Raw genomic sequence first — 27,970 nt, 5'->3', positions numbered from 1 at the left:
TGCTGGCAGCAAGACACTTACCTTAGTCAGATTCAGGGTCTGTGTTGACATGCTTTGTTATTGAAATACTTTCATTACTGCCATGCTGAGACACTACTTAACAGTTCTTCATCATCTGGCCTTACATCTTCTCGTAATTTGAAGTCTGTAGGCTTGCTCTTGGCTACGTATATTCTAGGCAAATATCTCAGTATATCATGAGTGATGCTTGTCTTTGGTAGAATTAGCAGTTTTTAAAGTTTGTATGGCAACCTTGAAGGGAGAATCAAAAAATCTTTTCAGAATTGTTAGTAGACAGATACATTAATAAACACTGAAGTGCAAGACCAAGACCTTTTTGTAAGAAGGCCATGATCATAAAGGATTTATATATTCATTTGCAAATTTATAATGGATTTGCATTCTAGTTGTTTTGAATACCCTGATGAACAAGTTGCATTGTTTTGTGGTCTGGACAGCAAGATGGGAGATTAAGGTTAACATTTTGGTATCTCTTCTCAGGGACTGTGTTCCTTGAGGTGACCTTGTCTTGAATACAACTAGAAGGTGCTGAATCTTTTGCTTTTCAACTGTCTGCTGTACAAGTTCACTTTCAAGGCTGTTCCTTACACTAAGAGAGGGGAGTCTAGTTTCACAGTCTTGTTCATCTGATACTAACACTGCTGCGCAACATCAAGCAGGAGCTTGTACTGAGGGGAGATTATTTCAGGGTCATTTCCACCCTTACTGTGCAATCTGAGGTCTTCATGTTCTGTGTGGAGTTGCTGTGGACTCTAGTTCTGGGCTGTCTCATGGTCAGCACCCTTTGCCTGATGCCTTGTGTGCTGAGTAGGCCTTGGTGGTATAGCTGTGCTATGCCCCTTCGTTAAAAAACACGCTAGTTAGTAGCTGAAACAGAACTTACCTGGCTGATTTTTCCGTGTTTTCCACATTGAAAGTATTCTCACCTGTCTAGTATGCCTGTACTGATCATACTAGTCTGTCTGCGTATAATGAGGGAGTCCCGTTTCCTTACCTGGGTTTTCCTTGTTGGGTTTTGTGTGTGTCTGTCTCATGAAGCGTTTGTTTGGCTCATTATTCCCCAGTACGTGGAGCCATGGTACTCTCGTAAGAGTACGCTCTCCTGGAATTCTCAGAGTAGTTTCTCTTGGGAGCCCGATTGATGCCTGAGTGTAGTCAGTCTCCTTGGAGGCAGGAAAGTTGGAAGTAAATGTTAGTCTCAGGAGGGTCTTGCTTGGTTTTGGTTTGTTTATATGGTTAAAAATGTGTGGTAAAATTTCTGGTCTTTCACACTGATCTTTCTAGTAAGTATGGTAAAGGAATGAAAACTTTGAATTGTGAGCATAAAGGTGATAGCTCCTTCAAAAAGACAGAATTGGCTGTGGCTTGTGAAATACCACTCATCTCATCTCTTGTCTCCCTACACTGTATCTTTCCTCTCCACACCCTCAAGACCTTGCAAACTCAACATCCAAGTTTAGCTCAATACCTAGGGGGCAAGGAAGTCAAACAGTGGCAGATGTTTCTTCCTCAGAGCTTCGTAATATTTAGTGGGGTTTTCATTCTCCAAGAAGTAGTAACAAAGCATTAGTTGCAAGCAATAACGATGCATATGTTTCAGTTTGGTTGAGATACTTCTATGGCTTTGATGGCAGTCCTGTTTAGCTATACCTTAAAAAAAGAAAATGACACTCAGAAGCTCCTTTTTTGTCTCAATGGGATCGCACGCCCTTTGCCAGCCTTGCAACCGTTAGTACTTTATTAATCTGGGAATAGAAAACAGCTGGTGGGAGGGAAACCCTAAAACTGGTGTAATAGAATGTAATTATGAAAAAAATTCTTATTTATTGGAAAAAATGAGCAAGAACAACGGAACAATTATATATTAAATAGTGAACATTTTTTCTTTGGAAAAAAAAAAGATCTGTTGAGCTCCATAGGACTATCTTAATAAATTTTTATCTGGTTGCCCTCTCTCTGCTTTTCAGGCATCAGGGTAGTTTAACTATAGGTATGTATGTTGAAATACATGGTTTTAGTTTAGCCAGTGTTTTCATTTTGATTATGGCTATCGTAAATAGCTAAGTTGATACTTGACAAACTAAAAATAAGCCCGGATGTCTAAGAAGAGTCTGTACCTTGTGACAGACCCCTCCTTGGGTTTTGACAGTTCCCATAACAGCTGTATGCTTTGGGTAGCAGCCAGTAATTTGTCTAGGTTAATTAAAATGATTGTCTTTTCCTCAGTGTGAATTTTAAATTCACTCTTACAGATTTAGAATTTGCCCTTGTTTTTGGAAGACCTTCTAAAAAACATTTTATATAATGTAGTCATTAAAGTCTTATTGCTTGCTATGCAGAGATTTTCTGTTAAATCAGATTAGTATTTTTCTCATATGTCTGCAAGTTAAAGATTAGAAATTAGCCTTCCTATGTAGAGTGAAATTGTTAAGGAAATCCCTGTGCTGAAGCCTTTAGGATAAGGTTCTACATTTGGTATTTGTTTTACTTTTTAAAAGTGCAGTTGCATTTAGAGGTAAGACTTGTCATTTTGTTTTAAAGTTTTTTGAAACACTGTAAAGTGAAGTAGCTATAAATGGCACTGAATGGAAGAAAGTATTCTTTCACTGAATGGAAGAAAGAATTATTTTGAGATTTGTCATTAGTCCTTCTGTGGTTTAAAAATTTAACTGTCTGCTGTATATGATATTGCATAACTGATGTGCCTATATGCATTGTTTATCTGTCTAGCTGAATGATAGTGTAAGTACATGATCAAAGAAATAATAAGTGAATCAAAGAGACTGGAATCTTGGACAGGAATAAATATTGCAGGCTTGAAGACAAGGGTGTAATCTACCTGAGGGGAAAAATAGATAAGATGGCTATTTAGTCATTAGTTCATCATGGGAACTAATTAGTGGATGAGAAGAATTTGAAAGTCTATGAACTAGAGGAAAAGAAAATCAAAAAGTTATCTTGAATGCTTAGTTAGGAAAAGACATGTGTGGTATGTTTATTGCTGCTTAGCCCCTGATCAATACTTCAATACAGTGCAGTGGCACAGACTTTTGGCATTCTTCTTTTAAATTGCTCATTGAGACTTAACCAGACAACCTCAAAATTAAATCCTCTGAGGAAGACACCACTGGCTGGAAAACAGCTTTGCAGAAAAGGTCTTGAGGTGGACAACAGGTTGACTGGGAGCCAGTAATGTGCCTGTGTAAAAAAGGCCGACAGCTTTCTGGGCTCCGTTAGGTAGAAAGTTGTCAGCAGGTCGAGGGAGGTGATCCTTCCTCTCTGCTCAGCCCTGGTGAAACCCCATGTGAAGCTCTGTGTACAGTGCTGGGCTGATTTCCCAGTAGAAGACAGACATGGACAGGCTGGAGTGAGTCCAGTGAAGGGCCATGAATATGATTAATTAATATGAATGTGATTAAGGGCTTGGAGCATCTTTCGTAAGAATAGAGGCTGAGACAGCTGGACTGTTCAGACTGGAGTACAGAAGGTTCAAGGGATATTTGTAAAAATACACATTGAAAGGAGTAAAGAAGGCAGAGACTCTTCTTAGTGGTGTTCAGTCGAAGAACAAGAGGCAGTGGACACAAACTGAAATAACTGTAAATTCCATTTAATCAAAGAATTAATTTAATCGAAGAATTTTTTTACTGTGAGGTGGTCAAACACTAAAGAAGGTTACTGTGTTACAGGGCCTCCCATGTTTGGAGATGCTTTAACCTGACTGGACACAGGCAGAGCCATCTGCTGGAGTTACCCTCGCTTTGAGCAGGGCAGTTTCACAAGGCAGTCTCAATGGTCCCTTCCCACCTCTCTGTGATTCTGGGAGTTAGAGATTCTTCAGAATCACTTCTGATTCTGAAGATGTTCACTTGGACATCTCTGCTAATGAGACAGCGGAAGAACCGCTAAATTCGAGAGAGCACAAATTCCATCCCAAGCTTTTGTGGATTGACACAACATCCAAAATTAGTGACGCTTCTGAAGATCACTGTGTATCTGTATTTCTATATATAAACATATACATTGGTCACATTATGATAATATCATTTCAAGAAATTCTTAAAGGTATTATAGTGACTTGAATTTGAAAGTCTTCTGTACTGTACCTATACTGCACCATCTTTTTTTTTCTTCTGTTCACATGGGCCACAACATCCTATGTACCTGGTTCTACAGAATCACAGAACGGTTTGAGTTGGAATGATTGGGAAGGGACCTTCAAGATAATGTAGTTCCAACCCCCTGACACGGGCAAGGACACCTTCCACTAGACCAGGTTGCTCAAAGCCCCATCCAACCTGGCCTTGAGCACTTCCAGGGATGGGGCATATATATGTAATGCTGATCTCTAATGTAACAGTGTTGTAGCAGTTTCAATTCAGCTTCAACTGATGCTTAATTAGTTCTATATTAATGATTTTCATAGATACACGCTTGTTTGGTATTACTTAACCTGTTGTTAAAGTGACAACTTAGTTGCAAGCTCAGGCACAGACCAGCTCTTTATCATGGCTTAGAGGGATTTATACGTATCGCTTAATGTTGAGGGTTTCTGAGTGCCAGTTCTGTCCGCAGTCCCCTGATCTCCAGCCTTCTAGATAGCCAGAGAAAACTGTTTCAGGGATTTCATACTTCACTACAGCAAAGGGAAAAATAATCATTTTAAATTCTGGTGTATTTGTTACATAGCAATGGTGGATTAATATGACCATATTAGTAAAAAATTATAGTTCTCTGCCTTGAAAAGTAATTCAGATTTTGAGACAGCTGTTTCATGTAAAATGTTCCTGCACTCAGATCAGAACTGAAAGCAAAGAGAAGTAGAGCATATCACTGTAATCTGCAGAAGTGTTTCTTAGGTTTCACAGGAGGGTTGTGGACCATCTTCAGTGTAAATCATTATGGCTAAATGGACACAGTATCTTGCCATATTGAACTTCAGTTTCAGGAAAGATTTCATCAGTATGCTTTGTTCCATCTTGACATGTTGCCTGTTGGAAGAGAAATATAAATAAATATTCTGAACTCTCCATTTAAATGAAAGGGGATTTTTAAACATATTTTTCTATTAAGGTACACAGACCTAAAGAGTTTAGTGTTGTTATTTGGGAAACTGCTGTAGGCTTCAGGTGCTTCCATGTTACCAACCTGCAGTGGTCTGCCGGAAAGCACACTTTCATAATTACCTTTTATGTTTATCCTGTCTGTCAAGTAAATTAAAAAGTTCAGATGAGGAAGAAAGTCCTAAAAGTTTTTCTAAGCTAGCGATTACTTACTGCAGAAGTACAACTGTTTGAGTATGTATGGAAAACACTCACGGTCAAATGTGACATTATTAGGCACAACAGATTCAGTAAATCTTAATATTCCAACTCCTCCAAATAACAAATTTGTAGGCCTGTCAGCTGGGCTATGTTGGTTTCCTGGAGCAGAGCAAAGTGCCTGGGAAAGGGCTGGCTGCTTTATTTTATTTGTTGTTTTTTTTTCCTAGGGAGTGGGGACACACTTCTAACCTCATTGGGCTGCTCTTTCAACCTAATGATGTTCCAGCATTTGAGTCCTTCAAACTCAGGCTTGGTTGGATATAGTTCAAAGAAAAGCAGTTATGTTGTATGCATTTGCCTGGTCCGTAGCCTGACATATGGGATGTGTTAAACTGAGGTCTAAGTGCAATGGTGATATCACCAGCACAGTGCAATAATATCAATGTCAGAAGCATGCACTAGCGAGTTGCTGCATTTTGGAGCTGAACGCTGTCTCACGTCCCTGTTTTTTTTTTAACTCCTTTTTACAAGTGACATTTTGCTGATGTAGATTTATATTGCCCTTGTCCCCAGTGGTGCTTCTGCTCAGCTGTGGTGCTGTCAATCACTGTGGAGGACTGACTTTTCTCTGTCATTCATGCTTTATTCACAAGGTATTTTTCACACACTTCTGTCATCAAGCTTCTTGACTTTTGTACTTTGCTACCCCATGAGCAAGTTTTCTATTCATACTGTATTATTACTGACCTCTACTTGAACTTTGTTCCTCTCCTTCCCCATATATTATTTGACTTTTCCACTGTGACAAGGAGTAAGAAAGGAAATGACACATTGCAGACTCAGAAAGAATTATAGTCTTTACTTTTAGCAGAAGTGTGTGTTTTGGCTCTTGAAAATGAGAACAGAGTTTCATACTGAGGGGAGGCAAAATATCGTATGTATTTCTGCAAAATGTATCAGAACTGCATGCAAATTGAACTGGTTCTTCTAAGGCACTAAGAACTCCCGAATGGTAGTGCCTGTATTTACTGCTTCTCCTTTTGCCTTTCAAAGAGCTTCTGATAGATCCAAGAGTCAAAGAACCACTACTCTAGTCTAAAAATCATAGTTTTGCATTTGTTTCTAGGAAAGGCTTTCAGGTTTGTTTTTTTTTGTCAAACTTCTGATTTTTAATACTACTCACTTGGTCACTGAATGCACATGTGAAAGAACAGCAACAGGTTGAAAATTCAGCCATAGGGAGGCGGTCAGTGTGTACAGAAGCTTGCAGACCTTGCTTTGTTCTTTGTATTCCCTGTACTGCCAGAGCTTCACCCAGTCTCCCCTCTGCAGTCCATTCCCTTCAATGGGATGCCTGAAGGACCACATTTTGAAGGCCTCATTAACTCTCCCTCTATCCCAGAAAGTTCTAGCTGGATTTTTTTCCCCAGTATTGTCATCATTGTCTTCACAACTCTGACATGGGTCTTGATAGTGTGATAGCACTTGCATATTAAAATTGCAAGCAAATGCATCACCTTTAATGTCTGAGGGCTTGAGGGATCAAAGGCAGGAAACTTCATTTGGCAGATGCAAAGTTCTTTCAGTGCTTGTTATTCTTTGAAACCAAAAGTCTTGATGATGATATGACTGTTGGCAATGATGAAGCAATTTTTTTGCAAACTTCTTGTCCTAGTACATTGATGGTAGCCTTTAGTTGTATGCTGATGTCTTTGAAGGTGAAATTTTGACATGCAAAAATGAGCAGATGAAGCCACTTCCTCCACATTTAGCTTTCTGGCAGAGTGACAAGTTCCTTCTGCCAAATAATGCCAGGAAGGTTGTAGATTTGTTATAGAAAGTCCATTAATTTTTTGCTTTCTCCCCATCAAATTCCTCCTCCCATTGTAGATGGATGCACTGAAGACAATTGCTGGTGTAAAATATATGTCTTTTTCTGGCTTTAGGATTTTTGCAATTCTATCATTTTCTCTAACCTAACATTGCAGGCTCTGTTATTATTTGTGGTGGAATGCAGCACTTGAAGTAGAATAATGCTATCTCTATAACGTTAGGGAACATTATACAAAATTAGATAACTGGTCTCCTCCCTATAGCCATGCTCTCAAAACTTGTGAGTACTGTATAAATCAGAGGAAAGTGTATCACTACTGTTTTCTTGATGACTGAGTACAAGGGGAATATGCAAAACCTGAACACAGTATTTGAAACGTCTAGTGGGCTAAAACACTGAGTGTTGGAACCTTTCTTTATATGGAATTATATACTAGCATAATCCTTTGAGAAATGTTTTCAGAAAATTGCCTACTGAAGTTACGTTAGATAGTTGTAACATTTAAAATGAACTTCAAACCTTACATGAGTTCATGACCATGTATGGTTGTGTGGAAAGATTACTGAAAAAGACATTTGCTAGAACTGGTAATGGAAACTGGCTAATCTCAGTGGGGTACGTGAATTATTTGCTACACACTGTGTCTTATAGACTAACCTTAGGGTGATGTGGTGTTTGTGTTCCTATCAGGTATTAAAGATTTCTATGCAGCATGTTATTCTGTTTAATATCTCACTGTTGTTTATTCCATTTTAGGGAACTTTCTACAATTCTATTAAGTACAACAAGGAGAAAACATAAGCAAATAGTGGGTGTACAGAAGTAACAAACCCTAAATGTTTTATGCAGAAAAGACTCAACAAGTATCTCCTATCTACGAAGAATGAATCAGATTTTCCCATTCTGTGAGATTGCAGTACAATCTTGGATCAAATCACACATGCTTTTTAAAGAAACAAATAATTGAATGATAATATTTGCACTGACCTGATGATGTGGAAATAAAATATTGAAAGGAATGCTGTTATTGTTTTCTTTATTCTTTGGGTTTTGCTTCACCAAATGGATTTAACTAAAAGCAATTAAAAGTTTTATTCACAAAGCCATCACTACAGGATTAAAGAAGCCTTATGGGTAAAACTTTCTGATATGAAATGAGTAAGATTTAAGGTGTTAACTGGCTTTCATAGTAGTATAAAATTTTAGAAGTAGAGAAGGAAAATGCAGCCGCACAAATCCTGTTATCCTCATTGGGCTATATGATTAACAGCTGGGATCATACTGAGAAGGTACATCTGTGCTATATATTACAGCTGCTTGGATGGGAGTCAGGGGTCCAGTTCTATCATTGTTAGTGGTGTTGAGTAGTGTTTTACTTTGCCAGTAGTTCTTTTGAAGCTTAAGAAGCTGATCATGACCAGTGTGAGGATGGCACAATGGAAAACAAATAGTGCAAGTAATGCGATATGACCAACAGGAAGTTTATTTGGCAAAGATGTTTAAAACATTAATTTTACCATGACCAGTAAGTTCCTATTTAATCACAAACCAGATTCCAGTCTTGCTGAAATCAAGGGAAGTTTTCCTGTTGACTTCAGTGATATAAAGATGTGGACCTCTTTTGGATTCATCTTCCAATTTAAGATAATTTTTCTAATGCTTTCTAAATGTTCCCCAGTGTTTATACATTAAAATGTATTGCCAATTCAAATAGCATTGTCTTGTACTGTAAAAACTAAAATAAAATATTTGGTTTGGCATCTTTGTAAGTGGAATTTTTGTCATGTGTTTAGAACTTATTCCACACTGCTAGCCGCACGTAGGAAATGTTCCCTGCTCTTCTAAAAACAGTTATACTACACGTTTAAGAGATTAACTGTAACTTCATGGATTGGGTTTCTTGCTTAGTGGATTTATGCTATACTACGAATGTAACCCATAATTATTACCAATCATTTGAATTCCTTCTGCACATCAAATTGTTTTTGCTTGTGAGACTATAATTTTGTCTTTAGTGAAAAGGTGGTCATTAATATATTGTGTTAAAGTTTTAAGTTGCTACCCATGTGGTTTATTCCTTCTCTATAACAGGAGAGCCGCTTGTGATCTAACGTCAGCACCTTTTGGTTATTTCTGATTGAATTACTTCCTTTATTTGCTGAGCATCTCTGCTCAAGATCAGTTTGTTTCTAACAGTGTACTTTGTGATTCTTGTTAGTCTCTTTGGATGGTGGTATCCTTTGTTAACGAATTTATGCAGTGGATCCTGGAAAGAATGATGATAAAAATTGGGTTCAGCTTACTTCACTAATCTGCAGGTTTTTTACTGTATTGAGGGATGTTATTTTTAATTCTAAATGGTTTGTGATGCATGGTACCTTTTCTACTAACATGCTTTGCTTTGACTTCCCTAATTCCATCTTTATTCTATAGTCAGACTGGTGGAGTATCTGTTATTTTTATACTTCGAATATAAATTTTTGTTTAGTATACCCATGTAACATCACTCATTTTTTTCCCACCCTACAATATGAATCCACTGTTTCAGCAACCTTACCTTTACAGTCATGCAGCTGCTTCTACGGGATATGGCAATTCCATCTAAGGTTATCGAAAGGTCTTCCTTTGTCTTCCTGTCATTTTCTCAAACTGAACACTTCTCAATTTCTTAGGAATCTGTATCCCTAAAAAACTTTCTCGTTGTCTTATCTTGCAGTTTGTATCTAATCTTGACTCCCATATCCTCTGATTTCCCTGTTGGTTAGCTAAACCTTAGAGACTATCAATATGCATCTCTGTTAATTCTTATTCTGTTCCTTTTTTTTCACTTTTGTATTTTGTGTACTTTTCCATATATGTGTAAGACTAAATCCTCATGTGGTGCTAATTCTCATAGAGGTTGTGAACTTGAATCCGAGGTCTTTGCTTTTTACCTTTGCTGTGTTGACTGCTTCCTAAGGTTTAATACAGCTTATTCAGATGTATATGATCTTCAGTTTTACTCCAGACTCCCAGGGTGAGATTCACTTTTAACTTTAGAAGTCTAGAATGGCAGCTAAAGAAGCTTTTCTACAGAGTTAATGAGATGTTTTGAAACACCTGCTTTCATATGTTGATTATAAAAGGGGTCTTGATAATTGTTTTGGGTGTCTGCATTTCTAGGTAGCTCTCTCTGCATTGTCAACACCCAAGATTAAATGTCATGAACTGTATACTGTGTATGTATATTCTTGAGAATGAAAATGAGCTGCTTGTTTGATTGTGTAATATGACAATTGTTTTTTTCTTTTCTGGTGTATTATATTTTTAGAAGCAACCCCCTAATTTTGAGTAGCTTAATGGAAGAAATTAAGTAGATGATGGCCAAAATGTTCTATCACTGAATTTAGAACAAATACATTTAGTGATTTTGCTTATTTCTCACTTTGCTGATGGAAAGAAAGTTTAAGTATTAAGCTTAGTGGAAAGAGTGGAAGTGGAGTAAGCTTAGTGGAAATACATTTATTGAGTTACAATTCTATTGTTGAATTAACATTTCTGGTTTTATTTGAATGATTTACAGGAAGCCTGTTTACCTGTAAAACTCCAGCAATTGCAGATATCGTGATACTGGTAGATGGTTCTTGGAGTATTGGCAGATTCAATTTCAGGCTTGTTCGACTATTCCTGGAAAATCTGGTTTCTGCTTTCAATGTAGGATCTGAGAAAACAAGAGTAGGTAAGGTGCCATATTTTTTTCTTAATATTTCTGTAGCAATGTAAAAATTTCATGATTTCAGGATAGCTAACAGCTTAGCGCTACTTATTTGTGCAAGATTCATCCTCATGTGGAACTAGCACTTCTCTCAGGAGTAATACTGCTGGAATGTTTGTAGTATTAATTCCTCAGTTCACTGTGATACTCAGCTTAAGTAAGATCTAATGTAACATCAGCAGAAAAGAAAAAGCAATAGAAACAGTCTCACTGACTGGTCAGCATTAAATCAAAACCTTGCAGTTTGATTTTCAGAGGAAGAATGTGCCAGTAGATGGTTGAAACTGGCTGAAACATTATATTTCTGTTCTGCTACTTATATTTTAGTCTGTTCAAAAGCATATTAAATAAAATTGTTCTTTTTCAAGAACAATTTGTTGGAATCTTACTAAATTCTGAAAGAGTTTCATGCTCCTCTCTTGCTGTCCTTAGCACTTGAAAGAAAGTAAATTTAGAAGTTGTCATTAAACACAACTTTATACTGTGGGGTTTTTTTTGCATCCAGCAATGCAGTATTTCTGGTATGGTAGCAAAACTATTTATGGTAAACATACTACAGTGAGCTGTTGGTAACCAAGTACATAAAGTGTAGATACTTGAAAAAATAAAAAGCTTCATTTTCTGATGGATTACCTTAATTTCTGATTCTTTAGGTCTTGCTCAGTACAGTGGTGACCCCCGCATTGAATGGCATTTGAACGCCTATGGCACAAAAGATGCTGTTTTGGATGCAGTCCGTAATCTACCATATAAGGGAGGGAATACATTAACAGGTACTGTATATAGTTTAGCTTTTGCTTTTTACTAAAAAACATATTCTACTGCATGGACTAAGAAGTGTTAGTGCTTATTATGAAGGGCAAAAAGGATGAGTTTCTGCAGCTTGCTAATGACTTTATCCAATGTCAGTGAAGTCTGCTCTGAAGTGCTTGTCTCATTGGCTTCACTGGGAATCTTTCTGGTCTGGATAGAGTCTCATAAAACAAAGTGTACATGAACTCTCTGTTGGGAGCAGACTCTTACTGCTAGGAAGAAAATGCAAAATCCATTCATAATGCTCTTGCACAAAGCTTTATTCTGGAGCAGGAAAGAATGTTGTTTTAATACCTGACAACTGGCAGTAGTAACCTTTCAAATGACCACCTGAGGCTTTTAGATTTCCATTGACCTTTTAGTATTTAGAGCACTGAAGCCCCAGAAGACTCTTAGTGATGGATAAATGGGGGATGCCTGTCAACCTGTGAAAAATACAGTCTCTGAATACAATTCCAGCGTCTTCAAAGTAGCAGCTAGTAATACTGGCTGTCTTTCCAGGAGACTGATATATCCAAAGACCCAGACACAGCTTTAAGTAAGTTCTTTTGTCGGGGAGGCAAGGGTAGTAGAAGGAATAATTGCAGTTAAGGGCACAAGGACTCTAGTATGATTCTGGGAATGAGATTACTGTAAAGTAGCAAGTAGTAAATTATCATGATTATTTTATATGGATGTTAGAAGAAGGTGAGTGAAGAACCATTGTTGTGGGAGGCTTGAGAGAGTTTTCAGATAGGATCTCATTGTGGTGTGTAAATTTGTCCAGAGGAGATGTTCTTCTTCCTTCCCTTTGAATAATTAGCAGTTATTAAAATCAGATTCTCCATAAACTTTGAATTATTGTAAATTGGAAAGAACAAACAAGCCAAGAAACAAATTAAAGTAAGCTTGTATGTAGTATGGGGATTTACTAAGCTATCCAGAGCATGTGCTTTCATGTAAGCAATGTAAGTAAAAGGAGAGGACACTTCCCTGTCTAGTTTCATAGAGTAAGATAGAAAAGATGGTGCGTTCACAGGAAGATCAACTTAGGTTTCCATAGCCAGTTTAAATTGCATTGATTGATCAAAAGGCAGCTAGACATGAATGTTGCCTTCTCTGTAGTTTAGGTTGATTGTTGGGAATTAAACTTTCAATAAATAAACACTTATTTTGTACTTGTTCTTCATTAGAAGGTTTCACATGATTTTTAAATTGAGTGAAAAGGCAAACACTGTGGTACTAGCCAAAAGTAATGGCCATTTTTCCCTCTTAAAGTCTTTTAAAATGTTTCTTGTTTTAGGTCTTGCCTTAACTTACATTTTGGAAAACAGCTTTAAGCCTGAAGCTGGAGCAAGACCTGGGGTGTCTAAAATCGGTATACTGATCACTGATGGGAAGTCCCAAGATGATGTTATCCCTCCTGCTAAAAACCTACGAGATGCTGGCATTGAGCTGTTTGCTATCGGTGTGTATTCTGCCACGTCCACATGTTGTGTCCCGTTAAACCCTGATGTATTTGTATTTGTTGCCCTATATATTGAGTTTTTTTCTGTCTGTATCCAGTATCATCATTAACGTAAATCTTTATGCATTTTGCGATACATCATGCTGTAACTGAAGTTTAGATATACATGGATGCTACATTATCAGCTGATAAAATGCCAGTTACACTGGCAAAAATTAACATTTTGAAGTAGCATTTTAACAGAGTAAAATGTACTTTATCAATCCCTCTACATACGCGATTTTTTCTTTTTAATTGCAAATATTTTCTTTTTCTTTCCCATGAAAGGTGTGAAGAATGCAGATATAAATGAACTCAAAGAGATTGCCTCTGAACCTGACAGCACACATGTCTACAACGTTGCAGACTTTAATTTCATGCATACCATTGTTGAAGGTCTTACCAGAACAGTGTGCTCACGAGTAGAGGAACAGGAAAAGGAAATCAAAGGTGAGTAAGAAAAAAGATGTAAAGTAACTTGATACAAGCTTAGAGCTACAAATCCCACTTCTGGGTTGCTGTCTGGCACTTGATTCATGCTCTATATTCATTTGCTCACAAGAAAGTACATTGTTAGGGAAGTTATCTTCCTTGGTATGTTTTAATCTTGCTTTGATATCTTTTGATCTTTTTCTGTCTGTCTTTGATCATGGCAAATATGATATTTGGTAGTACCAAAAATACAAAAATAGACATTAATTTTGCTGTAACTATTTCCAAGTAGTGGGTAAGGATTCTTTTTCTAATACACCAGTTTGGGGATGAATTACTTTAACAGATGCACATGGAATTGTTACATTTGTGCTGTGCTTTCCATCTGCTAACTTACTGGTTTTATTGTCTCCTAAGTTTTCAATATTTTTTACTATTAAGATTACTTTGTCCCTTCCTCATGATGGAACTTTTCTCTTTCCTATTTAATACACAAAAGTATATTTTGGAGTATTTCTACCTGTGCAATGAGAGAGTATGCATTAGTAAGGCTTCGTTCCATCTTCTTCCCCTTTTATTCACCTGGAAATTGGAAGAAAATTAGATGTGTCTTGTGAAGGGGGAGCAAGCAGTCAGTTGGGAAATTGAGAGGGAAAGGATGGAAAAAACACAGAGAAATGAGACATCTTTGTGGAAATGGATGATTGCCAGTGATGACCATTCACTACATCTCTTCAATCTGCTGACAGGCAGTGTATCTGTTTACAACCTGCAGAAGAGCACAGGATATCACAGGCGTGAATGTCCTTGGATGTTTTTCATGACTGGAAGGAAAACAACCTGAAGAAAAGAAAACAAAACAAAGCAGAAAGAAAGAGCTTGAAAGAGCAATGGGAGGAAGGAGAGGAAGGCTTAGTTTTATATTTTTGTCTCTTTCATGTAAAGGTTTATGAAAGACTAGGGAGGATTAGTCCCAGTGCAAACTCCATGTGCAGTACTCATTATTAGTCTTTGTTTCCATTGAAAATGACTGAAAGAAATGTGCAGTAGCCAATTATTTGAAGTTTTGATGAGGAGCAATCTTTGAAGTTTCAGCAAATACAATGAACCAATAATTATTTTACAGAGGGGAATAAAAAATGTGTGTTGTCTCTAACCTAGGAACAATTGTTGCTTCACCTGGGGCTCCTTCGGATTTGGTTACATCTGAGGTATCAGCTAGAGGATTCCGGGTTAGCTGGACCCATGCACCAGGCAAAGTGGAAAAGTACAGGGTTGTGTACTATCCCACTCGAGGAGGACAACCGGAAGAGGTAATAGGAGGAAAAGCTTCACAGAGTTTTTTAATACAACAGCAGGAACTAACCAGATAGAAAATCCATGGTCATATTTAAATCTACCCTGAAATTCCCTATGTGGGCTCTGAAGCCCACTACAGAAAGCAGATATGTGTATTCAGTTGATTTCTTTCTAAACAGGTTGTGGTAGATGGAAGCTTATCAACAGCAGTTCTGAAAAACCTCATGTCTTTAACTGAATACCAGATAGCTGTGTTTGCTATATACCCAAATGCTGCTAGTGAGGGCCTCCGTGGAACTGAAACTACACGTAAGTATCCTTATCATGTCTGTTATGAATTTGACTGTCTGCATTTAATCACACTGTGTAAGCATTAGTCTTTCTGAAAAAGAAACACAGAAGGAAGTCTTTTTCAATTTAGCTTCTTTTAATGCATTTGCCTTAAATTAATGTCTGTTTGAATTAATTCTGGGCTAAGTTCCTAAGTCCAAATGCTCTGTGGATATTTAAACACTGAGGAAAATTTTACCTCTGGGCTGAACTTTGAAGTCAGTGTATTGAACCCTAAATTAGAGCAGTCTTACGCTTTGGGTGTGGAGCCAAGCTTCATAAATTAGGTTTGTGGCTGAAGATGATTTTGTGAGTGGAGGATTAGGTGGGACCGGAAATACCTACGTGATTCCCATCAGTGCCAGAGATTTCAAGGTAACTTTTGTAAGTTCCTTTCTCAATGATTCAGTTATTTTCTGTCTGTAAAATGGTGCCTTGGGATAGTGTTAGAATGAATTCATTTACAGTTTTGAGTTCTATAATGAAAACTATGCTAGTACCTGACATAATGTACTGCTGTTGATCGTAGCAATTTTGTGTATTTGTATACAATATACAGTTACATTTTTTTAGTATGTGTGGCAGATATTAGGAATGGAAGTAAAGACTGACTTTTTAGTTCAAACTAGGAGCCAGGAAGTCAATATTTGATCTATCAATAGCTGATACCTTCTGGAAGAACAACACAGTAGGGCTCAAGCGATCTAGAAAATTTCTACAATGCTTTGACAACTTCCTGATGCAAGTGATCAAGAAGAGAGCAAGAGAAAGTGCTCTGCTGTAGCCAATACTTAAGACCAAGAGAGAGCTTGCTGGGAGGAGGAGGTTAAAGTCACAGCCAGCCTTGGCGGCAGTGACCATGAGATGGTGGAATCCAGGGTTCTGATAGAACAGAGGAGTGCAAAACGCAGGACCACAGCTCTGGATTTCAGGATTTCAGTTTCTTCAGAGATGTGCTTGGAAGAATTCCAAGGGATATGTCCCTGGTGAAAGGAGGGATCCAGAGCAGGTCGATACCCAAAGATCATGTCCTACAAGTTCAAGAAAGGTCCACACTGACAAGCAGGAAATCAAGCAAAGGTGACAGAAGGCTGGCAAGGATAACTGCATTCTTCTCCCTGAGGAGGAATAACTCCATGTTTTAGTGTACATTGGGGGGTGACCACCTGGATGGCAGCTCTGCAGAAGAGGACCTGGGGATCTTGGTACACAGCAAGCTGTGAACCAGCAATGCACCCTTGTCACAAAGAAGGCCAAGAGCCTCTTGGATTGCATTAGGAAAGGATTGCAACAAGTTGAAAGAGGTGATTCTTGCCCCCTGCTCAGCACTGATGAGGGTGGTGAGACACTGGCACAGGTTGCCCAGAGAGGTTGTTCAAGGCCAGGTTGGACAGGGCTTGATGCAATCTGATGTAGTGGGAGGTGTGCCTGCCCATGACAGGGAGAGGCTGGATGATCTTTAAGGTCCCTTTCAACACAAACCATTCTATGGTTCTATGACAATGTTATTGTCATTGTGGTCAACCACTGGAATAGATTGTCCAGAGAGGTTGTGGAGTCTGCCTCTGGAGATATTAAAAGTCCAACTGGACATGGTTCTAGCTGACCCTGACTGACCAGGGAAGTTAGTTAAGCTAGATGTCAAAAGGTGACTTTCATCCTCAGTGGTTCTTTTATTCTGTGTCACTGCAAATCTTTCCAATCTGAAAATAAAATAGGATCATATAAAATTGAGACTTCTGTTTTAGTCTGTCTTCCCAAATGTCATTTCCAGCCATGTTATACACCTTAACACAGTGTTAGGACCTGTTTAATTTATTGAGACAGAGAGAACAGTAACATACCAAGCCAACAGAATTGTTTTATATTGCACCTGGTGTTTCTTTGAAGTCACCTAGTCAAGTTCTAACGGAGCCCAGCCCTGCTGGCATTCTGAGATCTGATCAGATCACACCCCAAGGTCATGCAGCATCAAGCATTTTATACAGCTGCCTTTGACAGTGTCTTGGAAGTAATAGTCTGACTTACGCAAGTATTAATCACTTCACATGCTAAAATATCTGCAGTTTGAAACTATTTTTTGCTATCCTAATGGAGGACTATGGAAAACTGTATTTACGTTCCTGCCTTTGTGTGACATACAGATTAAAATAGCCACCTGTCATATTTGTTCACATACAACACTGAAAATAGCTTACAGGTATGTGAAATCTAAATAGACACATTTGATATGCAGAGCACACAGATAGTTAAAAAGGTTTCCGATTTAATAGTAATTCTAACTTGAAGTAAATATAAAATATGTTCACATTTTAAACTGCTGGAAATATACTTTTACATGGTTTAGTTTATTCAAGTTGGGTTTTAGTAGGCTTCATTTATCTCTATGTTACCAGAGTATTAGCATGCTCTGGTAACTGTCCAAGACGCAAATCATCGTTATCTACTGGACATTTATATTTGAGGTTCTGAGCTCTTCAGCTACAAATTTCAATGGAAAATACCAGTTGTTTCATTTCCAGTCACCTCTTCATTAATGATTATTTATATTGCCAGAGTATTTAGAAGCTCCTGATGGGAGTTAAAATATGAATCATAAGTAAGAGGATATTTTTCTTGTAGATTTTTAGAATCAAAATAAGGAAAAGGACAGGTGAGATAGTGTCTCTGTGATCCTGAGCAGTTTGAATAGGAATGAGATAATGTAGTAGAAAGTGCCTTCAGAGTATCGCAAATTGTTGTTTCTTTCTGTAGGTATCAGAGGTCTGAGTGGAACTCTGAAAGAGGAGACTGAAGTACATTTGAAAATGTTTATGGGTAGTTTCTCTCTACAATTAGAGGAGTTGTGGGAATTCATATATGTCACCACATCAGTGAGGGTCTACATAGGGTGGAGGTAGGCAGTGAAAGGCTTGGAAGTGAAGATAGATGGGTAACCTGGAAGTGGAAACCTAAAAAGAGGCCTAGGTTGAAGTTTTGCTCATGTTTACAGACATGAACAACAGACTGAGTGAACAGCCTCAATTAATAAGGAAGGATGAGGCTGACATGTTTTGTATACAGGAAGTTAAAAGCTCTGTTAGAGTTTGTTGTATATAATGCAATAGATATTCTGCTCCTTGGAGATGTCAGCTGGACAGGCTGGAGTTTTTGTTTGGACAAGGAGACTAGGAGATTAGAGAAGCTCTGGGAGTTACTGTAATTAGAATCGCTTGCTGAATCTGTGTTTGCAGATCAGATTCTTCAGAAACGTGCAGAGCAGAGCTTTGTGGAGGAGCAGCCAATTCCCTTGTATTTCTCCAGTGACTGGATATTTTGGTGGGATCCATCAATGATGTCACAGCAGTGGAGAAGGCCTTGGGATGCTATTCTGTGAGAGGAAGAAAGTGAGGGCAGTTAGAGAAGTGCAAAATGCTATTCTGAAGAGTTTCAGAAATGCAAAGAAATGTTTAGAAACTCATACTGATTCTGGTATCAGTGCCTTAAATTCACAAGTAAACCTCCTAATAATGTTTGAATTTCACTCAGCCTGCTCAACTGTACACACCAGGTTAGCATTCACCATGATTTGCAATGGATGATCTTGCCCATATTTACATAATTCCACTGACAAAGATGTGGGAGCCAGTTTGGACATCCAGGCCTTAAACACACAACAGTTTGTGTGGAAATGTTTTGACATGCACAATGTGCTCATTCAGGGTTTCCTCCAGGGTGTCCTACCTCATGGCTGTCTCTCCCACACTCTGGCTTGGGAACCATTGCCAGAAACAGCCACCTCTGGGAACTGTTCCTTGTTCCTAATAGCAACCATACCCATTCTTTGATGGGGAGCCATTGTCCTCCTGCAGATCAGGAAGAGAGAAGGATGAGATCTGACCAGGGTGATTTAGTGCTTAAAGACCAGAAATACTCACCCTTAAAATATTCAAAACAATTTAGGACAAGGAGCTGAAATGCTTTGGAAGTGGTAACTCTGCTCTGGCATTAGAATGGCTTAGGTCATTATTTCCTTGTTTCCTTGTTTCTCTAATCAGCTCTTCACAGTCATGTCACTTCCACGCCTGGAGAAAGCTATATTCCCTTGTGTTCCCTGGGGTAAAACAAACTGTTTGAAAATAGCTGGATGTTCAAGGGAGACAACTGAAGTCTGTCTCTTGTTCCACTGTAGTTGCTTTGCCAATGGCATCAGATCTGCAATTGTACGATGTGTCACAGAGCAGCATGAGAGCGAAGTGGAATGGAGTACCGGGTGCCACAGGTTACATGATCCTATATGCTCCCCTCACAGAAGGATTGGCAGCGGATGAGAAGGAGGTGATGTATTGTGATTTCACTTGAATAGCAGTTATTCAAAAAACGATTCTTTTAAAGAATAAACTAGTACATGGCATTTCACCTCCAATTTGATCAGTAAGTGTGTTTTCCATGACTGCATTTAGTACTGTATGTGTTACAGACTATGAATAAAATGCAAGTACCAGCTGATTATATGTCACTGCCAAAAAAATGCAACAATTTCAGCTAAAGAGACTAATTTGAAATGATACATGAGGTGAAACTGTATCATCATATAAATTAAACACTCAAAAGAAGAAAAAATTAAATAAAACTAAGATATTTTCTAAGTGTGTTATGAGAAGAATATGAAGTTCAGCCTTTGTTCTCATCAGGACCTTTAAAAATAAGTAGAATTTGCAGGTGCAACCTTTATTGTTTTATTTTTAAGTTCCATTCAACTTTTATTTTTAAATTTAGAAAAAATGTGTTCCATCATAAGTGATTTTTAGAAGATATTTTTAGAGTGAAAAGAAGATAGGACAAGGTAAAGTCCAGTCTTCTGTCACTAAAATAGTAAAACCAGTAGACTTTTCTAAAGTTGCTAGCATATTTCCAATGGAACTTCTGGTCTAGGACTGAAAATTTTTTATGCTCAAGTTTCTGTATGCGTAATTATACATACATCTCTGTTCAAGCAAGAACACTAAAAAGCATGCAGGAGCATGCAAACTTGTGGAGAGCATAGGAAGCTACTGAGAGCTCGCATGGACTTGTGCTCTCTGCTAAATGAGTGGCTGTAAGCACATAATTCTGTTAGAAATGGGGCCTTACTGAAAACTGGCTGATTCAGGAGCGAGCCTTACACCAGGGAAAGACTGTTCTTAAACAGTAAGTCAGTCCATGGTAATGTGACTCTCAGTAAAGAGATGGAGGAGGAAAATTATACATACCTTCAACAGCAACAGATCTGAGCCTCAATGCGCATGGAAATCAGTTCTTCCTATGAAATTTCAGTCCTATGCCTGAAGATGAAACAAGGTACATCTGCGAATAAAAAGGCCTTGGTAGCTGCATGTTCTAAAGAACATGCTAATGTGACTAGTCACTTTTAAAGTCCTCTTACAAGTATGTTACTTTTGGCTTTTTGACAGTTACTGTGCAAAATCCCCAAAGCCTGAGCCAAGTACCTCAGGCACAGTACCAGACAAATACTTACATTTGATCACATATCTAATTTCAAGTGTGTAAACAGTATTCTTCCCTGTCATGAGCTAATTCAGAAATAACATGTCTTTTTTTATTCATGCGTGTTTTTAGATAAAAATTGGGGAGGCCTCAACAGATCTTGAACTGGATGGACTATTGCCGAATACAGAATATACCGTCACAGTTTATGCCATGTTTGGAGAAGAAGCTAGTGATCCCCTTACAGGACAAGAAACTACTTGTAGGTAGCACATATCTACATTCACTCCCATGTTAATAAGACTTCATGTTAAGATTTCAGAGTAGTCTTTGCACATATTAGAGCAGACATCTGGTTTTCAAAACCTGATTTGAATAGTCCACAGGACAAGGTCTTAACTGCACTGAAGTTTCTCAGCACAAACAATTTGTAGAGGCTGAGTATGTGAGTTTCTACAAAACAGCTTGGTTTCGCAACAGGATTGTGAACTCCTCTCTCTTGGTGGTGGTGGTACTGTGGAGATCCCTGTTGATCTTGGTGGAACTACTGATGGTTTTCTGAAGTTACTGAAGGCGAATGAAGGTCATCACATAGAGCTAAATTGAGACTGCTCTGTTTAGCCTCCTGTAGCCAGAGAACCAGATGTGTGGGGGAGTCTGCTCAGATGGAGAAGTTCATTCCTCTGGCTCAGTAGTAGTACAGATGGAAAAGAAGCAAAGAGAAGATTTCTGTCCAGCCCCTGCTGCCTAACATCTGGTAAATGAAGGGTTGGAAAGAGCCTTTGCACTCATGATAGATAGTGTCTACTTAATAAGCAGCAAGAGTTTTGCCAGCAAAATTCTGTCCTCTGCTAATTCTACACAGCACTCTGTCAGGTCTCTAAATAGCCTTATCAACTGGAAGACAATGGAATTGAAAATAAGGGATTGTGCTGCTGGGATGTTTCTGCAACTGCATTCAGTGACATCTCTTTTGCTCCCAGCAGTGGAGCAATTGCTTCCTCTTGTTTTGTGCTCCTGGCATGAGTAAGCCAGTGTGAAAGTGACTTATATTTAATAGGTGACAGAAGTTCAGGCATGAAAGTGCTAAGAAAAGGAAGGGCCAGAGCAACTGATGTCAGGTCATCAAATAATAGTGGAGGAAGCTCCAGGAATGCTGTTTGAACTGGGTCATCTCTGAGAGGACAGTTGTAGACAGACAAGTGCAAATAAGAAACTACTGCAACCTGGACATGTTTGGGGACTTGAAACAAGTGTAGAAGATCCTTAACATTTGGATAATCAAATCTTTGGCTTTTTGTCCCTCTGTCTCTTGCTCCTTCTTTTTTTTTTTTTGTTAGTGTTTTTTTTTGTTTTTATGTTTTTTTGTTTGGGTTTGGTTTTGGTTTTTTATTGTGTATATGTGTGTATCCCCCATGCTTTTGGTCAATTTCTGACCAATATCTGGTTTCATTTACCCTGAACAGTAGTTTATGTAGCTTATGACTGTGCCAGCCTAGATTCACTTCATGTCATATGATCTTGGCGGCTGCACAGCTCGAAATCTGACTAACACATTGGATGGAAGATCACATGCAAATTCCAGATCCATTGGCACAAACTGAGGATTCATGACTGCAGCATTTGATCACAGAAGCCAGTAACACGTGTTCGTCAGCCCATTCTCACTGCTACTACCAGACCAGAATAAAAAACCACCATAACTACCCAGCAACCTTCATTTATTTTTAGGATGACTTCAATGCAGCGAGCTCTGACTGTTTTATAGCACTGTAATGTGAATGAAGATTGTTTCTAGTCTTCCATAGGAAGCTATTCAAATGAGCACTCTTCCAACAGGCTTTGATTGATAAGATAGTGGGGCAGTCTGGGAGGAAAGAAAGCTCTTGTTGAACACACCTGTCTCACATGGTCAGTGTTCAATGGTAATGTCTCTCCTGTCTGGATTCAAAAGATTTAAGCTACTTTTTTTTGTAGTTGGTTTGGGTTTGTTTTGGTTTTTTTTTTGGGGGGGGGGGTGTTTATTATTAGTATTTCTGGCTTCCAACTAATGAATAGGCTACCTAGTATTTTCTTCCTGAAGCATATATCTGCCTGGAGAGTGGTCTGCCCAGTTTGGTGTAGTATTATGTGTAGTATCTGATACTCTACATTTAGTAAATAAAACTTTTCTATACACTGTATCATCTCAGTTACTGTAGTGAACCTTTCTCTCTGCAAAACAGAGGCATGACCAGCAAACCCATTCTGTGGTGTGGTTTCTTTCTGGGTCCAGAATTTATCCAAGACTCACGTAAATATGACATGACTCTGGCATCAGGATTGACTGTTTGAGAGCAATGCTGTCAGGAAGCTGGTTCTGAACGGAAAGAGCTGAGACTGAGGCATTTTGTGGTATGGCCTGGATGGTGAAATGAAGTGCATTCCATGACTGACAGAAAGTAGAAAGGAAAGCCAACATGTGATACTCTCTTCACTAGACTCAGAGGAATATATTGAATGCCAGGAAGTGTGGCAAACCCATCTGATACAATTCCAATGTGTTCCCGTCTTTTCTCACAGCCAAGTTGACTTGACTGTTCCTAAGCTGGTTAGGTGTTTGCATGCAGATTCTGAATTAATATATGGCCTGGCTAAAGATCCCACATAATATACGGATTTTTTAAATCTTTTTCTTTTTCCCATGTGCTCTTGTTTGAGGGAAACAGCTTCTGAAGTGCTGATATTTATCTGTCCACGTGGATTGGGGACGAGCGTGTGTGAAGGCAGGATGGATAGAGAAAAGTTTCACAATTCAGAGAAAATTAGCAGATGTTGAGCTAATACAGAGCCCACTGCTGAGACTAACAGACAGCACACAGAGTTTTCTCTGGTGTTATAGAAAAGTGGATGCAATCTGAGACTCATTTCTTTTAGTTCATGACAGTCAAGGAATATATAGTACATAAATATGACTTTCACCAGGATTGCTGTTACCAAAGAGCTTATTTCTGTAATAAAAGAGGAAAGGTTAAGCAGAGGTAAAAAACAAAAACAAAAACAAAACCAGCATCTTTGGAGATCATCTGAGCTAGTTATGCTTTTTGGACAAACTAACCCTTATGTCAGGGGCTTTTAGGATTCAGAAAGATTTTGGCCCAAATGTTATTGTCGTGAAATATTTTTGCTGGGATACTCATGGAAAACAAATACAGGATAAAGATCTGATCGAATTAAATTAATTTACAAACACAAATTTCTTGCAAGTATTGTCTAGGCTAGATCTTGCTATGATACCTCCTATGTACAATAGCATTATTTGTTTTTCAGTATTAGTTGATATTCACTTAGCAAGACTAAAAGTTCTGTTTCAGCAAAGAGCTAAGCTATTTTACCTGTAAGTACTTGGGTTAACTCCATTGCTGTAGGCCTTTTAATATTAATATTGTTGATAGAAATTTTCGAATGGAAAATGTGATGATAATTTTCAAGACATTAAAAATGTCACAGCTAAAACCTGCAATCACTTTCATGATTTCATCTGTTTCCTTTTTAAGTGCCTCTAAGTCCACCAACAAACCTGAAATTTTCTAATGTTGGGCACAACAGTGCTAAGCTAACATGGGATCCTGCTTCCAAAAATGTGAACGGCTATCGCATCATGTACGTTAAAACAGATGGAACAGAAACCAATGAGGTAAATTATTAGTATCTCTCTTCCCTTAACCAATCTCAGACATCCAATCCCCAAACTTCTGTAATTATTAATGGCAACTTTTATAAACAAAAGCTACCTTGCAAGCTGTAAAAATTATTTATTAGAGAATTCTGAAGCTGAGTGCGAACAAGAGTTTGCTTAGTGTTGGGTGTTGATTTGGAGTGGATCATACATGTGGGGGACGTTACTTTGAACATCTTACATACCAGAGCAGTCATTGCTATTGCACGTAAACTAAAGGAAACTACTCAAGTGAACAATGGTGTGTACATGCAGGAACTTGACAATACATGGTGTGGAAATATGTATTCTTGGTTCAATACAGATAATGATACTTTCAGTATATCATATGTCATGGACCCAAGCTCATTCAAAAAGACTATCTGAAGGCTTCACCACATTTTCTTAACATTTATTACTTAAATTTATATTAAAAACTCTCTAGTAACAGGATTTGGCTAAGACAGAATGATAATATAATACCAAGATGTTCTAACTTAAATTTTTGCATTTAATAATTTACTTGTGCAATTTTAGTTATGCCTTCTTACTAAAAATTCTTTAGAATAGCTTTTAGTAGCATGAATCCTGTGATGAAATGAAAAATGGGATGGAATGATATTAACACAGAAATTAAAAAAAAATACAGAAAATGCAGTAAACTGGTCCAATTATTAATACAGTCCAGATCCCTTATGTCATAAGTTGCCATGGATAATTTAGCCCTCCAAAAAAAAAGTCATTAATAGTAGTTATGTGTAATTGTGTTTCTTCTGGGGGACATATCTGGCCTTTCATCCATACAGGATGGAATATTAGTTCTGAAGAAGCTGTTCCCGAGCTTCGAAGAAAGCATTCCAGTGCTATATTTTGTGTCTTTTCTTTCTCCTATGTCCCTTAGAATTTAAATTAGAAATCACTTGACCTCTTCCTATTGATTACCCTTAATACATGTAATACCTCTGGCTGCACTCATAACAATGATATTTGAATGTCTCAGGTTTGTGGTAATACCCTTCATAGCATGACTGTTCAGTAGGTTATTATTTACTTTTCCTTTATGTCTGTTAAAAGAGAAGGTGTCATTTTTTTTGTTGTACTGCATCAGTAGAATTTCCCTTTGGTGCCAAGCTAGTGTGACGCTGAATAGTTGAACTGATAAACTGTCAGTTTATAAAGCCTTGAGCAGTATGTCCTCAGCAAAGTCATGTAACTGAAGTCTGGGTAAAGACCAGAAAAAAATATTATCTTGTCTCTTGACAAATGTAAACCATAATTGTTTAGGCAATGATTATCCATTGGGGGACTGGATTCAACAGCCCCAAAAGTTCCTTCCCTCTCTGGGTTCCTGAACACGCAGAGCAGATACATTAGCGAGTTAGGCTTACTAAGGCGGAGTTCTCTTTTACTCTATTTTGTCATAAACAAAATTTGCCTTTTCTCTAGTTCGCGTATTTTACTTTTTTGTCAGCTGTTATGGCCCTGAATTTATGCTTGTTCGTAGTTTCACAGAATTTCCATACTAATAACGTGACATTTTCTTTCTGTAGCATTACCCAGCAGAATTTCAGACAAAAGTGTAAAGTGTATGATCAACATCTACTGCAAATTATGCTTTCTCTAGGTGGAAGTTGGTCGTGTTTCAACCCATACTCTACAAAGTCTGGCACCCCTTACAGAGTATACTGCTGCTATTTTCTCTCTGTATGATGAAGGTCAATCTGAACCACTTACTGGCAGCTTTACCACAAGTAAGTATTACTGAATTTTGAAGGCTTTCCAGGAAGAATTTTTATCCTCTCTTACTTTACTGGAAAGTAAGACCAGTAACAGCAAGTATCTCTGGCTGTGAATTCATATATGTGGAATCCTTTTGTTATTTTTATTGGGGTTTTCAGCATTTTTGCTCCCTTATTATGGGACCAGTTATATCCTTCCTCATGTGAGAAATCTGTTGACATCTTGAAAACATTTATATGGATAAGGTTCATTTATTAAGAAGTCTTTCCACAATCAGCCGTTTCAAAGCATCTTTTATGCCATTAGGTAGTAAAGCATTTGTCTCCCCAGTCTTCTGAAGCATCTTTCAGTGTGATGGCATTTGTCTCTTCAGCTAAGTGTGGTAAATTTTGAATCATACAATTAACCAGTGAACTGTCTAGGCAGTAAAGGGCAGAACTTGATATAAACAGGAACTGGAACTCCAAAAGGAGAACGTATGAGTAATTTAAGGCTCCTGCAGTCTGTTTAGCACATTTATAGTTTCTGTGACTATTTCTGCATTAAACAGATGGCTGATGACACTTATTAATGATTTCTAACATAAAAGTGGGAAGACAAAGACTTTGAAGGAGGAAAGAGAAACATGAGGTGGAGAAAGGGAAGAATGTATGAGTATGGAAAAAGAGGTTGATATCTGCATGCAAACAGCAAGTGGAAATGCAGACAGAGAACAAAGATTAGGATTTTGCTTTGGGGTACAGGAAAAGAAAAGAGCATGATGCACAGAGCATGGGACTCCTTCAATGGAAAGAGGACAGAGAGACTTGTCCACTTAGAATAGATAAAGAGCATGTATTGTGCATATTACGCTCCTTCAATTGCAAAACCACTTCCTTAAGTTCAAATAAGTGTGCAAAGAATTCTGCAGCGCCTTTGTTATCTACCTCCCATGTTATACTCTGTGCAAGTACATGCTTGATATTGCCATATGTGCAAGCCTCAGAGAACAATCTACTCACACTTTTCTTTCACATAATATTTTGCAGAAAGAGTTCCTGCTCCCCAGCATTTGGAAATCGATGAAGCATCAACCGATAGTTTTAGGGTCAGCTGGAAGCCCACCTCGTCAGATATTGCTTTTTATAGACTGGCATGGATTCCTTTGGATGGAGGAGAATCTGAAGAGGTTAGTTGTCTTGACTTTCTGAGGGTGTGAAGTGGAAGAAAGAATTCCATTCTGAGGGCACCTATGCTGCAACTTTTGCCAATTAAATATGACCGATTGATTTACAGAAAAATCTGCCCCAATGCAAAGCTTTCTAAGCCAAATCAAAACAGTATTCCAAGGGTGGGGTTTTTTTGTTTGTTTGTTTGTTTTTTTTTAAAGAAGTAATGAGGAAAGATCTTTATTGAATAATCAATCTAATCTGCAATGTGCCAATTGCCATAGGACTCTCACTGCTGTTTGATGCTACTTCAGCTTTTAGAGATTCATATTCTTTGCTTTGCTATGAAGATGATGACAGTAGCTGAATCAGAGCAGCAATATCCTCACATAAAGCTCCACATTTGTCTAATGTGCTGGCCATTTAAAATCCCCTGTGTAGACTTAGTTATGTGATGTTACAAAAGGAAAACTTTGCACATAGTTAATTTATTAGATTGTTCCTTTATTACCTGTTGTTATTTCTCCTTTTCCTCCTCATGTTTTATTTTTTGCTGTAGGCCCTTGTGTGTCTTCTCCGTAGTGTCATTTTTATCAGTCTGAATGTTAAAATGATTTTTCATCTCTTCAGCTTTTAATGTTTTATTTTCTTTTTCCAGGTAGAAAAATACAGACACTTTCTCTCTC

At 38.1% G+C, this 27,970-nt stretch overlaps 1 protein-coding gene across 4 annotated transcripts in view; it reads left to right on the top strand.

Moving 5' to 3' along the window:
• Positions 1 to 27,970, top strand: part of COL14A1 (collagen type XIV alpha 1 chain) — a 117,251-nt gene that overhangs the window by 23,275 nt on the left and 66,006 nt on the right. For all 4 annotated transcript variants that reach the window (XM_057415230.1, XM_057415229.1, XM_057415231.1 and 1 more), the window contains exons 6-16: positions 10,682 to 10,837; positions 11,527 to 11,646; positions 12,969 to 13,133; positions 13,461 to 13,622; positions 14,766 to 14,917; positions 15,083 to 15,212; positions 19,405 to 19,550; positions 20,832 to 20,961; positions 24,236 to 24,375; positions 26,021 to 26,147; positions 27,165 to 27,304. In XM_057415230.1, coding sequence (XP_057271213.1) covers positions 10,682 to 10,837; positions 11,527 to 11,646; positions 12,969 to 13,133; positions 13,461 to 13,622; positions 14,766 to 14,917; positions 15,083 to 15,212; positions 19,405 to 19,550; positions 20,832 to 20,961; positions 24,236 to 24,375; positions 26,021 to 26,147; positions 27,165 to 27,304 — 1,568 coding nt within the window. The remainder of the gene's footprint in view (positions 1 to 10,681; positions 10,838 to 11,526; positions 11,647 to 12,968; positions 13,134 to 13,460; positions 13,623 to 14,765; positions 14,918 to 15,082; positions 15,213 to 19,404; positions 19,551 to 20,831; positions 20,962 to 24,235; positions 24,376 to 26,020; positions 26,148 to 27,164; positions 27,305 to 27,970) is intronic.

This window comes from Pezoporus wallicus, unplaced genomic scaffold (genome assembly GCF_028554395.1).
Source record: "Pezoporus wallicus isolate ANWC-B61680 ecotype Strahan unplaced genomic scaffold, APGP_CSIRO_Pwel_v1 contig_3812, whole genome shotgun sequence".
NCBI classification, from domain to species: Eukaryota; Metazoa; Chordata; class Aves; order Psittaciformes; family Psittacidae; genus Pezoporus; species Pezoporus wallicus.
Note: the sequence above shows the minus strand (reverse complement) of the source record. Positions and strands in the feature narration are given on the sequence as shown.